Below are 14,804 nucleotides of genomic sequence, written 5' to 3' on the forward strand. Positions count from 1 at the left end.
TAAGTAGGTCCTGGGATCGCTTCCTACCCAGTACTTTGTGTGGAGTTTGTATGTCCTCCCCGTGTTTGCAAGAGTTCCCTCCCACTTCCAAAGATATGATGGTTAGGTGAACGCGTGAGTCCAAATTGTCTGTGTATAAGTGTGTGTGAGAGAGAAAATGGGTTTGTCCACACGGTCTTACGACAGACTGGCAGCCTATCCAAGGTGTACCCCAGTTATTAGTTTTTCCAAAGGCAATACATGGATATTACAGCCAAAATGTATACAGATACTGTAAAAATCTTTATTATCAAAGTAATAGTTTCTGAACAAGGTATGATATACACAGCGCCAAAACACCTTTGACATATTTCAAGCTACTGTGTGTAGGATTTGGTGTCATCTAGTGGTGAGGTTGCAAACTGCATTATTGCATCAAAGATGATTTTTGTTTCAATTCACATTTTTGCTTCTTTGGTGACGAGGAATCATGCTCCTTTTCCTTCTCTTGTGATAAACAACAGATATGAGCCTACGTTTCACAAAAAATTAGGGTACTTGAAGTTGTCAAGCTGCACTATCAACCAGCAAACAGAGCAACTACTGAGTCTTCGTCGTCAGACTTACAGGCTGGAAAATGTGGAGTAAACATTTTAGGCTACTGTATCAACATAATGGGCTCCATGAAGGGGCCAACTTCCGTGTAGATATGAAGGGCTCATTTTAAGCTTAGGAAAAACACACTGATTGGTTGTTGCGGGGAAATATACACCAATGCCCAGATGGTTAAGAATGTCATGTTCGAAAGACTGACCAATATATCAGACGGCCAATAATATCAGCCGATATGAACCTTTCACAACCATCACGGTATCAACATTATTTTTGGAGATATTTTACTGATTAAACAATGCAGAAAAACACTTTGACTGTCAGAAATAGTGTCATTACATAATTTGCTGAGCAGAGGACACGCCAACCGCATCATTGATAATGCCATCAAGCATGGCCGAGACTCCCATCATCCCTTGGTCACATTAGCAACAAGAGACAGAGGCAAAGCAACCAGCTGCCATTCATTTTTTTTAATCACAGTGGGCATTTTGTAACAACACCACACAAGTGGTCACTACGCAACAACAAGGTCCCCCAAGACAGATGAGAAATCTATTTTATGAGTGATGTGACACAGCGACTGCCAAGCCAAGTGAAGGCAGAGTGAGGTACATTGTATGGTTGTTATATTTATAGTTATTTACAATAAAGTTCATGTTTACACTGTAAATCACCATTACATTTCTTCATCATTAAGGATTTATAATAAACTGTTAGGAACAATGACATTTTTTTATGCCTATATCAGCAGATATCAGTATTGTATTTTTTTTAAATTCCCAAATATCTGTAGCAGCAACCAAAGTGATAAAAAAAAACAACAATATTTTTCAGATTCTATGATAATGATCCATTTCTGCTAATAATCACTCCTAAATCCTGTACACTGCAGCTTTAAGCCAAATTAACTTTCTGTCTGCCTGGCTCTCTTGGGGAACCCATGCAAACACAGGGAGAACAACTCCACACAGAAAGGCCACGTGTGGGAATCGATCCCATGACCTTTTTGCTGTGAGGCAACACTGCTACCCAGATCTCAAATATAAGACAATCAAAACAGCTATGCTTCAGCCAAAGATATTACAATATCAAAATTATTATTTTGGACATACAAAAATAAAGGCTGGTTTATAAATGTATAAAAGTCGGGGGGGATTATTATTGAGGAGTGGAAAAAGATGTCTTCATAATCATCTATAAATTGCCTCTTTCCAGTTTAAAGACCGATGGATGTGTGGTCTGAAATGGCTGCAAATGAAGGGAATAAAAATCTCCTCCTGTGAGGAGTTCCTCTGGGTCTCAAGTCCACAGTGCTACTGGTATCACATAGTATCATAACAGTCATTTGGCTACACTTGCAGTTAGTCTTGTTCCATAGGATCAAGTAAAGTTTCTGTGATGTTTCAATTGTCAGCGGCATGTTCTACTGACAGGCCACCTGAACAACTACTTTGAAGATTGGACACGCTTGTGGCTTGTCTCAGTATTAGTGCTGTCCTGTTCAAAGTCTGTACTTGTCTCAGGCTGTGCAGGTTGATCAGGACGGTCCTCAGTGCTGTCGTTCTTCAGTCGCAAGGCAGTCATCCCCTCAGACGTGTCTGTCAGCATGCTGCTGGACTCTGAAAAGCAGAGCAGATAACACTTTGTTACATTCTGATTTACAAAGAATCTCTTCAGAATTGTTAGCATGACTAAAGCAGATGCTCACTGACTGATTCTGGTCTGCTTGAGGTTTCTTCCTAAGGGAGTTTTTTCTTACCACTGTTGTCAATGTGCATGCTCAGAGGGTGTGTAAGTTTAGACCTTACTCTTGTGCGGCCCCTTGGGGGACTTTATGCTGCGATTTGGCACTGTATAACTAGACTGAATTGAGAGATCGCAAGTATAGGCCAAGATCATGAGCTGATGATGAAAATTTTGCAAAAAAAAAAAAGCAAAAATTTTATGGACAGGTGCAGAAAAGTGGAGAATCACACACTAAAATCCCTTGCTTGTGGCTTTTTCAAAATCAAACTCTTTTTTGTTGTTTGTTTTTTACAGTCTATCTTTGCTTCTGGAAAGGTAAGGAACCTGATTTATGTGTCTAAATATGTTTTATAAGCAATAGTGGATGATGATGATGTGCAACAGTAGTGGCACAACCTTACGAGGGTTCAACATATTTATTTACATAACTTCAAGGTGAAGACTGAGGGAAATGGTACCTGGAGCATGTCATAAAAATTTATACTCAATGGCGACATCTCTGACCTATCAATAGGCAAGTTTATTTAAAGAAATAAAACTGCAGCCACTTGGATTCAAATATAGACATCATCTAATTAGTTTCTGACAACACCAAAAGTTGAAATGACTGCATAGTTTCTCTGACCTTAAAACACATACGCTCTCACTTTTGAGAAGCAAAAATGTCTTTACACACACACAGGCTTTTGAATTTGATTATAATACGGTCATTATCAGTTTCTGACATCTCCAATAAGCAAAACATCTACATGTCATTGTAGTTTCTCATGCATTAATATGTACACTTAGTCATTTCAGTTAAGCTTTTAGTCTTTGCAGAAGCAAAGATAGATAAAAACAAGTGACATGACGGCCATTTTGGATACCATCTTGGATTCTGAAAAAGTTGTCAGGGGGATTTCTGGATACTTCTAGTATGTGAGTTTACACCTTTTTTCTGGACCTATCCTGAAAATATTAGATCGTTCTGCAAAATTTCCTTTTGTTACACTAAAACTCTTGGACTGATACCCATGGTGCAAAACACTTCCAAGTCTACAAGCAGCATTTACCAATTATCTGCCATAGCCAAGCCAAAAGACGTACCACAAGAGTCCTTTAAATGCTCCGGTATCGCCAGTCTCTCAACCCATTTAAAAGAAGACAATTCCTTCTCTTCACTCTCCATTTCACCACCATCTTTGTCAGACTTAAGCCTCTTGACCTCGTGCTTGTCAACTTCAGAATCCTCATTTCCATGTTTGTTCTTTAGACCAATGCTTAAATTACTTTCACCTTGGGAGAGTGAGGAATCACTGGAGTAAAGAAAGAATTGCAAGTAATTAGTTGAGTAAATCACACACCTACTCCTGACAAAAATAAACAGTAAAGCAAAGTGTAAATTTTCTAAAAATGGGGAAGACAGAAGACTCTTTGTGTAGAAAGTGTTTTGGCATCAATAATCACCAGCTCTACAGGATTCCTTTCACACCATCCTCACAATGGACATTTGTACATGTAACAAAAGCAATGGGATGTGCATGTGCACATACAGACCCTGCACTGACTATAGCCTTTAACGATGAAATGGATGCACATTCCTAAACAATCCGGCAGGTTGGCATGCTCAGCAGGTGGCAGACACGTCAATGGTATTTTAAAGCAAAACAGTTACTTTTGCAACTGATCTAGTGCATCAAAGCCACGTCAAATCTAGTAGCATGCACTGGGATCATTGTGACCACCACACCACAGTACCGCACAGGGTCCTTGATGGTAACCACCAAGGTAGACAATAAATCAGGGGTCACCAACCCCTGGTGTATGGTTTATGGCAGGGCTCACCAACCCTGTTCCTGAAGAGCACCTGCCCTGCATGTTTTCCACATCTACCTACTCAAGTCACACTTGAATTTTTTAAAGTGGTGTTTTTCAGCTCTTGATTGGCTGAGCACACCTGATAAAGTTAATTACCTGGGAGTAGAACAGGGAAAGATAGAAAACATGCAGGGCAGGTCAGAGATAGCTCTCACTTAAGTGGTGAATGATCTTCTACTTGCAATGGATTTGGACACCACTACGGTTCTGGTGCTGTTAGATCTCAGTGCTGCATTTGATACAGTGGATCATCATATTCTACTTGATAAGCTGGAAAATCATTTTGGGATTACTGGGAGTGCCCTTGCATGGTTGACGTCATATTGACCAGTCCTTCTCACTGTTTTTTGTGGTTGACGTCATATTGACCAGTCCTTCTCACTGTTTTTTGTACAGTAACACTACCTCTAACCTTAGTGGCATGAAATTTGGGGTTCCACGGGGGTCCATCTTAGGCCCCCTGCTTTTCTCCCTTTATACAGCACCCCTTGGGCACATATTGCAGCGTTTTGGGATTACCTTTCACTGCTATGCTGATGATACTCAGTTATACATGCCGATAACTGCTGGTAATCTCATTCACATAAAATCCTTAGAAGATTGCCTTGCATCAGTGAGAAGTTGGATGTCTAGAAACTTCCTACTTTTAAACTCTGATAAGACTGAAATGATGGTTCTTGGTCTAGTGAGACACCGGCATCAATTTGAGCAGTTGACGCTCAGCCTAGGCTCGTGTGTCATACATCACACTGACAAAGTAAGGAACCTTCGGGTAATTTTTGATCCTACATTGTCCTCCACATGAGAAATGTTATGAGGACTGCTTTCTTCCACCTGCAACATATAGCGAAGATTCGTCAATCCTGTCTATGGCTGATGCTGAGACCCTGATCCATGCATTTATCTCTTCTAGATTGGACTACTGCAATGTTCTATTTTCTGGTTTACCACAGTCCAGCATTTGGGGTCTCCAATTGGTTTAAAATTCTGCAGCCAGACTTTTGACACAAAGCAGAAAGTTCGATCACATTACACCCATTTTGGCATCCCTTCACTGGCTTCCTGTTCCAGTGAGATCAGATTTTAAGGTTCTGCTACTAGTCTATAAAATTGTTCACGGACTGGCACCTCCCTACTTAGCTGACCTAATTAAACCCTACGTACCACCCCGGGCTTTGCGTTCTCAGGGTGCAGGACTACTTTGTGTCCCTAGGATGATTAAGAAGTCTGCGGGTCATAGAGCTTTCTCTTATCATGCCCCTGTTCTGTGGGATGATCTCCCTGCGTCAATAAAACGGTCAGATTCTGTGGAGACTTTCAAGTCCAGACTTAAGACACACTTATTTTCCCTTTCGTATAGCTAGCATTCTGGTATAGTATTGTTTTACACTTTTTACTCTTTTAATTCATTTTACTAGGAAACGGAGCATGCCGTGGCCTCAACTTTACCTAAATTCTGGGTCTTTTAGTGAAGCTTACGGCTACTGGCCGGTGATCACCTTAGTATTTTCCATTTTTCTTGTTGTTTAATGCTGGCAAATTATACTGTATTTCCTGTCTTTCTGATGCCTGATTCTGTTTTTTCTCTCTGTTTAAGGTGCGGCTCCATCCAGAGATGGGTGAGGTTTTTGTGCTGGAGACCCTCCTTTCCTGTGCACCAACTGCATTTCCTGTATATTCGTTTTGTGAATTATTCTGTACTTTGTGTCCATAGCATGGCCCCAAGCAGAGGGTCACCCCTTTGAGTCTGGTCTGCTTGAGGTTTCTTCCTCAGAGGGAGTTTTTCTTTATCACTGCTGTTCTGGGGGTTAGTAAGGTTAGACCTTACTTGTGTGAAGCGCCTTGAGGCAACTCTGTTGTGATTTGGTGCTATATAATTTGTGGTTTAGTTCCTATCTAATGAACAGAACATTTTCTGTCATGATAGGTGACTTGTCCTCCTCTGCTGTAACCTTGTCTTGTGGAGTACCCCAGGGTTCCATTTTGGGCCCCATTTTGTTTTGTCTCTATATGTTACCACTGGGCTCCATTATGGAGAGACATGTCTTTTCACTGCTATGCAGATGACCAGTCTCTTCAAATACAAATGACGCTATCAAACGTTTGTCAGACTGCACGGCTGATATAAAGTTGTGGTTACAGCAAAACTTTCTTCATTTGAACGAGGACAAAACTGATTACATTTTGTTTGATGACCCTGCTCTTCTAGGTTCTGGTTTGTTGTCTGCATCTTTGAAACCTATAGTAAGAAATCTTGGGGTGGTATTTGACAATTCTTTTAGATTTGATAAACAAATTGACAGCATGGTAAGAACAAGTTTCTATCAGTTGCGTCTTTTACCTAAGGTTTTAAACCACACTGATCTTGAAAAAACTATCCACGTTTTTATTAGCTCTAGAATTGACTATTGTAATGCCCTTTATGTCGGAGTTCCTCAGACATCTCTGAGTCGTCTCCAGCTGGTGCAAAACGCTGCAGCCCGATTTTTAACAAACCTATCAAGACGTCAGCACATCACCCCAGTTCTTTTTAATTTGCACTGGCTTCCAGTCTCTTTTAGGGTTGATTTTAAAATTTTGATGTTTGTCTTTAAAGCCCTTAATGGCCTGGCCCCACCTTATTTGACTGAGCTTTTGCATCCTCGTGTCTCAAACAGGTCTTTGAGGTCTGTAAATCAGCTTTTACTAGAGGTGCCCAGGTCCAGGTCTAAAGACTGGGGTGATCTGGCCTTCTCTGTTGCTGGGCCCAAACTTTGGATTAAATTGCCCCCTGAAATGAGAATCATCTCTGACTTAGAGCTTTTTAAGTCCAGGCTCAAGACGCATTTGTTCAGGCTGGCTTTTAACACTCAGTAGCATGATGGCATTTTACTTTATGCTATTAATTGTTTTTATGCATTTTTTATATAACTGTTTCTGTAATGGTCTTATTGTTGGATATTTGTTTTTATTACATTTTGTTTTTAAATTTTGTTGTAAAGCACTTTGGTCACTTTTGAGTGTTGTAAAGGACTCTATAAATAAACTTGATTGATTGAAAATTGAAATTGCAGGTGCCCTCCAGAAACACGGCTGGTGACCCCTGCAATGGATCCATCTCTACTTCTTGAAAGTTAACTACCAGCTAATCACTTCATCCTTAATATGTGCTCTTTTAATATAAATGGTAAATGGATTCCATTTATATAGTGCCTTTCCATCTGAATCAGAAGCTCAAAGCATTTTACAATGACGCCTCTCATTCACCCATTCTCACTCACTCACACACACACACACCAATGTCAGGGTGCTGCCATGCAAGGTGCTCATTACACTCCAGGAGCAACTCCAGCATTAAGGACCTTGCCCAAAGGCCCTTAGTGATTGTCTGGTCTGGCTGGGGTTAGAACTGAGCAAAACATATTAAATAATATAAATATAGCAATTCACAAGATGACAGCATTTATTGTTTTTAAATTACTGCCAGGAATGGACTAACCCACCTGCCCATTCAACAACATTTTTGCTGTTAAAAAAAATAATAATAATAAAAAAAAAATAACACTCCACTTTTACCATATTTTGCTTTGGTGAAATATGGCCACACTGCTAAAGACCATGAAATGGATGCATGGATAGATATATAAATAACCTTATACAGTGTTTGGCCAATTCCTCTGTGGTTTGCAGTGGGTTTTCTCTGGCTGTGCAGTCAGGAAGGCCGTTAGCTGAAAGCGAAGCAGACAATAACAGCTTTGGTCTGCCAAGAGGTTCTGGAGTACCTGATCCATTCACAGTTTCACTGCAGAAGAACAGTTAAAATTAGAATTCTCAAGCACGCCAAACCACCTCATACCTAAACATGAGAAACAGCAAGATTACAAAATGACATGTAAGACAAAACACTTTGATGACATTTTATATCTGAGGCAGCAAGTTGACAAGTAATGCACCTACCTGCCTGAATATAATGAAGAATTACCAGGAAACATTCCATTCATTCCCTTTACACTTGTTGCCACATTTTTCCGTCAAAACACAAACACACAACATTTATTGTATCTTTGTATGCTAATTCAGCTGACATGCATTTCAACACTAAAACTCTTGCCTGTAAACAATTAAAATATTAACAACTCATGTACTTACTCCAGTGTAGGATACACACAGCTGACCACCATTACATTCTGTAATGCATGAACAGTAATAACTGTAATAATAATAATAATAATAATGATAGTAATAATAATAATAAAACAGTAATAATTGTACCACGTGATGTGTTCAAAATCAAATGAAGCCTAACCACAGCACAACATTTTCACTTCTGGAAAACCTCCCAGATATGTCACTGAATGTACGATGTTACACACAGAAATCCAAGGGATTATCAAATTATGTCAAAGTTCAAGACAGAAAAAAAAAAGTATTTTTCAAACATCTTGAAAATACTGCCATGGTTAAAACAAGACCACAGCACATTGAAGGAGTATCCCAGTTCATCATAGACATCCTCCTGGATCCTCTAAGGTTTTTCAAGGAAAGGACAAGGTTTAAAAACCTCTGTGACACATAATCTGTGGAAGTAAGAACTGACTGTTCACAAAGAACACTGTAAATCTTTGATGCTAAGCTAATTTCATACAAAGCATTGATGAATGCTCACCTTCTCCAAACCCCTGAGGAACTTGTCTGGTTCTGTGTAGTATCTTTTGGGGTTCACAAGCAGTTCACAGAGACGCTGGATCGTGAACGGGGTGCTAAAAATTACCAAGAAATATACTTAGCTCTAGTCTACTTAGTTAGTCTCACAACTAGCATCACCAATATTGTTGAAATCCTTTTTAACACTGAAGCTGAATCAGCAAATAAATAAATAAAATAACAATAGCCATCATCATCAGTCTAGCCAGATGTGAACACCTTCTTACAAACTCTATGAAAAGCAACAGTGGCCATAGTAGCCAAAGGACCCTCTGATTAGCAACAAGTCTTCATAAATCTTGTGTAAACAAAAGGCCTACTTTACATGTGCCCAGACATGTTCCCCTGCCATCCTTATGGTTTATATAATACATAAAAAAAATAAATGCAAATTATTATGTTAAAAGATACCAACTGGAGGTTCGCTGGTCCTCATCTGTATCTATCCATATTAAGACAAAAAGCAGAAAAAAATAATCAAAGCTGAAAATGCTTCAGTTTATCATGGCATCAAAGACAGTAATGTTGCAAACCAATTCACTTACTGATGCTTACGCCTACAGTTGTGCTACTAATCACAAAAAATTAAGTTACTACATTGAACAAAAAAATCCACAATTTTGGGCATTTATTGGCAGGATTACATTTCCAATGACACTCAACACAAAATTATTTATAAAGACAGGATCAACTCTTCTCTGGGTTAGGAAATATCTATTGCAGTGAAAATATAGGGTGCTCTTCAAAATGGGCCTCTAGATTAACATTGCAAAAACAGAAAAGTTGAAGCACTCCTGATAGATATAGAGTGGGTTAAAGAAATAAAGTGCTTAGAAGTATTGGTCAATGAAAAGCTTTCTTGGAAAGCACACATCAAATATGTGCAATCTAAACTTGCAAAAAGCATCAGAGTGTTAACTAAAGCAAGATATGTGCTTGACAAAAAAATCATTACATTTATTGTACTGTTCATTGGTATTACCCTATTTAAGTTACTGTGCTGAAGTGTGGGGGAACAAGTATAAAATGGCTTTACAGCCCTGGGTATGTCTTCAAAAAAGAGCCATTAGGATTATGCATAATGTCAGCTTCAGGAGCCACACAAATCACCTGTTTCTTGAATCTAAAATACTGAAATTTTTGGATCTGGTAGAATATCCATCCATCCATCCATCCATTTTCTTCCGCTTTATCCAGAGTCGGGTCGCAGGGGCAGCAGCTCAAGCAAAGCCACCCAGACCTCCCGATCCACACACACCTCCCCCAGCTCCTCCGGGGGAACCCCAAGGCATTCCCAAGCCAGCCGAGAGATGTAATCCTTCCAGTGTGTCCTGGGTCTTCCCCGGGGCCTCCTCCCAATGGGACGTGCCCGGAACACCTCTCCAGCGAGGCGTCCAGGGGGCATCCGGAAAAGATGCCCGAGCCACCTCAACTGACTCCTTTCGATGTGGAGGAGCAGCGGCTCGACTCTGAGCTCCTCCCGAGTGACCGAGCTCCTCACCCTATCTCTAAGGGAGCGCCCAGCCACCCTGCGGAGGAAACTCATCTCGGCCGCTTGTACCCGCGATCTCGTTCTTTCGGTCATGAGCCAAATCTCATGACCATACGTGAGGATCGGAACGTAGATCGATCGGTAAATCGAGAGCTTTGCCCCCCTACTCAGCTCTCTCTTCACCACGACGGTCTGATACAGCGACCGCATCACTGCAGACGCTGCACCGATCCGTCTATCGATCTCATGCTCCATCTGTCCCTCACTCGTGAACAAGACCCTGAGATACTTAAACTCCTCCACTTGAGGCAAGGACACTCCACTGATCTGAAGAGGGCAAAGCACCTTTTTCCGGTCGAGAACCATGGCCTCGGATTTGGAGGTGCTGATTTTCATCCCGGACACCTCACACTCGGCTGCAAACCGCCCCAGTGCACGCTGAAGGTCCTGATTTGACGAAGCCAACAGAACCACATCATCCGCAAACAGCAGAGACGAGATTCTGTGGTTCCCAAACCAGACTCCCTCTACACCCTGGCTGCACCTAGAAATTCTGTCCATAAAAATAATGAACAGAACCGGTGACAAAGGGCAGCCCTGGCGGAGGCCAACGTGCACTGGAAACAGGTTTGACTTACTACCAGCAATGCGAACCAAGCTCCTAAACAATAGCTCTAATTAGTACCTATTGTGCTCTAGTTAGCACCCTCCTAATGACAGGGCAGCTGTCCCTCCGAATGATGGGACGGACCCTCTCTTGATGGCTCCCTTGATGACTCTGCTGATGACATGAATGACTCATTACCATGAACAAAAGACTGAAACTGCTTTGACCTGAGTACCCCATTGTAAACAGGGGATAAATCGTGTCTCAGACCCCCTGTGAACTAATTTGAACTATTTTCTGTCTCAAGGTGTTAACCGGTTTAAAGTAAACTGGGATTTTGTGCTGTCTGAAGAAATGAGTTCACCCTAAGGACAGGATCCCTAGTTACAAACAGAGCAATGTAGTGTATTCTATCAGATGTCAGGAAAACTGTAACGAACACTACATAGGTGAGACTAAGCAACCTTTACATAAAAAGGCTATACCAGCACCGCAGAGAGGGCGCCAGTGGACCTCAGTCTGCAGTTCATCTCCACCTTAAAGACACTAACCACACATTTGAGGACAAGTTAAAATATTACCCAGAGAGAAGAAATGGTTTGAGAGAGGGGTCAAGGAGGCATTCTTTTTGAAACGTATGAAACCCAGCCTTAACCGGGGAGGGGGTCTGAGACACACTTTATCCCCTGTTTTCAATGGGGTACTCAGGTCAAAGCAGTTTCAGTCTTTTGTTCATGGTAATGAGTCATTCATGTCATCAGCAGAGTCATCAAGGGAGCCATCAAGAGAGGGTCCGTCCCATCATTCGGAGGGACAGCTGCCCTGTCATTAGGAGGGTGCTAACTAGAGCACAATAGGTACTAATTAGAGCTATTGTTTAGTCACTGGCCTATAGCAGTCTGCCTCTCGGTAGGAGGGGTCTGGTTAGGTTTAAAACTCCAGCTTTTGTGACTTCTTGATTATTCTTCTCTACAAGAGTCAAGACAGAAGTCAGACCACCAGAGCAAGAATTTTAGCTGAGGAAGCTTCTGCGATTTGAAGCGAAACGTCCTCGCGACAAGCAACCCAGTCCAGTCGAAGATTCAAGCTTCTCTACTATGGAAACCACCTGGACAACTGAGAGCCTACACAGAAACATGGCTGTTTTATCTTTAACGAGGAGAAAAGATGGACAGCAGCACAGAGTCACTTGGTTTTAATTGAGTAAATTAATAAGCCTCACTGTATTATTCCCCACCAATTTTCCTTACACTGTTTTTTGCAACATCAGGCCCTAAAAGTGTTTCCACACTGCAAACACAACAGACCATGGTTCACGTTGATTTGGACCGAGACCACCTCTTTCAGTTGCACCAAATTTTGATCCTTTGGGCCTGACCATGGTACGAGTCAACTTTTACATCTGCTATTTTGGTTTGGACATAACTGAAAAGTCTGAAAGTCAAAACCAAACAAGGTACAGTGGGGCAAAAAGTATTTAGTCAGTCCCTGATTGTGCAAGTTCTCCTACTTAGAAAGATGAGAGGGGTCTGTAATTTTCAACATAGGTACACTTCAACTGTGAGAGACAAAATGAGAAAAAAAATCCAGGAAATCACATTGTAGGATTTTTAAAGAATTTATTTGTAAATTATGGTCAAAAATAAGTATTTGGTCAATAAAAAAAGTTCAACTCAATACTTTGCAACAAAATCTTTGTTGGCAATGACAGAGGTCAAACGTTTCCTGTAAGTCTTCACCAGGGTTGCACACACTGTAGCTGGTATTTTGGCCCATTCCTCCATGCAGATCTCCTCTAGAGCAGTGATGTTTTGGGGCTGTCACTGGGCAACACGGACTTTCAACTCCATCTACAAATTTTCTATGGGGTTGAGGCCTGGAGACTGGCTTGGCCACTCCAGGACCTTGAAATGCTTTTTACGGAGTCACTCCTTCGTTGCCCGAGCGGTGTGTTTGGGATCATTGTCATGCTGGAAGACCCAGCCACATTGCATCTTCAATGGTCTCACTGATGGAAGGAAGTTTTGGCTTAAAATCTCACGATACATGGCCACGTTCATTCTTCCCTTAACACGGACCAGTCATCCTCTCCCCTTTGCAGAAAAACAGCCCCAAAGCATGATGTTTCCACCCCCATGCTTCACAGTAGATATAGTGTTCTTGGAATGCAACTCAGCATTCTTCTTCCTCCAAACACGAGTTGAGTTTTTACCAAAATGTTCTAGTTTGGTTTCATCTGACCACATGATATTCTCCCAATCCTCTTCTGGATCATCCATATGCTCTCTGGCAAACTTCAGACGGGCCTGGACACATACTGGCTTAAGCAGGGGGACACACCTGGCACTGCAGGATTTGAGTCCCTCTCTGCGTAGTGTGTACCCTTTGTTACTTTGGTCCCAGCTCTCTGCAGGTCATTCATCAGGTCCCTCCGTGTAGTTCTGGGATTTTTGTTCACCGTTCTCATGATCATTTTGACCCCATGTGACGACATCTTGCGTGGAGCCCCAGATTGAGGGAGATTATCAATGGTCTTGTATGTCTTCCATTTTCTTACAATTGCTCCCACAGTTCATTTATTCACACCAACCTGCATGACTATTGTAGATTCACTCTTCCCAGCCTGCTGCACATCTACAATTTTCTTCCTGGTGTCCTTCAAGAGTTCTTTGGTCTTGGCCATGGTTGAGTTTGGAGTCTGACTGTTTGAGCCTGTGGATAGGTGTCTTTTATACAGATAAGGAGTTCCAACAGATGCCATTAATACAGGTAACAGGTGGAGGACAGAAGAGCTTCTTAAAGAAGTTACAGGTCTGTGAGAGCCAGAAATCTTGCTTGTTTGTGGGTGACCAAATACTTATTTTCCACCATGGTTTAATTAAATTCTATAAAAATCCCACAATGTGATTTCCTGGATTTTTTTTTTCTCTCATTTCATCTCTCATAGTTAAAGTGTACCCATGTTGAAAATTACATACCTCTCTCATCTTTCTAAGTAGAAGATCTTGCACAATCAGGTGTTGACTAAATACTTTTTTACCCCACTTGTATGTATGTGTGAAATCACCCACTGATCTATCCAAAACAAAATGTGTGACAGATCAATAAGATCAAGTTGCTCCCGGTGTGCATTTTACATGGCAGCACCCTGACATCACAGTGTGTGTGTGTGTGTGTGTGAGAGAGAGAACGGAAGACATCAATATAAAGCGCTTTGATCTTCAGATGGAAAAGCGCTATATAAAGACAGTCCAATTATCATTTACTGGAAAATGCTGTCATGTAAGCACCACTTGTTTGAATGCTTTTGCTATAATAAGTCCAAACCCAACTCAACACGAGTTTGCACTTTTTTTTTTGACATGTCTTTTGTTGAAAGTGGCTTCACTATCATCATTGCTGCAGGAGATGTGATGCGAGACTTGAAAATCACGAGCAATGTGTTTGTGAATGTGCGACGAACCTGCTGTGAGGTAAACACAACAACCAGTTTCTGCTTGAGACACATAACAAATTTGAGAATAAGCAAGTCAGAATGTTGCATTAAAAAGAACTTTTGCCCTATGGAGAGAGAACAATAAAATATAAACTTTAAGGTCGAACAAAACGCTACTTTGATAAGCCCAGTTACAGCAACATAACGGTGAGCTCACAAACATTATTTTTCAAAAGTATTATATAACACCTACAACGAATGTATTAACTAGTTTAACAATAAAAAAAATCTAAATAATACCTTGACACGCTTCCAATAAAACGTCGACGTCCATCGCTCAAACAGGAAATGCTTGCTTGTTAGCCGCTAGCATCTCAACTGCGCATGCG

General features: G+C 41.2%; 1 protein-coding gene across 1 annotated transcript; it reads right to left on the reverse strand.

Annotated features, from left to right (window-relative positions):
* Positions 1–1,049: 1,049 nt before the first annotated feature.
* LOC117512716 (serine/threonine-protein phosphatase 4 regulatory subunit 2-like) lies at positions 1,050–14,765 on the reverse strand. Its single transcript, XM_034172898.1, has 7 exons — positions 14,716–14,765; positions 8,843–8,936; positions 8,326–8,363; positions 8,134–8,205; positions 7,829–7,978; positions 3,427–3,635; positions 1,050–2,213 (listed from the first exon to the last, which is right to left on the reverse strand). The coding sequence occupies exons 3-7, from the start codon at positions 8,355–8,357 to the stop codon at positions 2,041–2,043; spliced, it is 636 nt and encodes a 211-aa protein (XP_034028789.1). The 5' UTR covers positions 8,358–8,363; positions 8,843–8,936; positions 14,716–14,765; the 3' UTR covers positions 1,050–2,040.
* Between the last annotated feature and the right edge of the window lie 39 nt (positions 14,766–14,804).

This window comes from Thalassophryne amazonica, chromosome 6 (genome assembly GCF_902500255.1).
Source record: "Thalassophryne amazonica chromosome 6, fThaAma1.1, whole genome shotgun sequence".
Lineage (NCBI taxonomy): Eukaryota > Metazoa > Chordata > Actinopteri > Batrachoidiformes > Batrachoididae > Thalassophryne > Thalassophryne amazonica.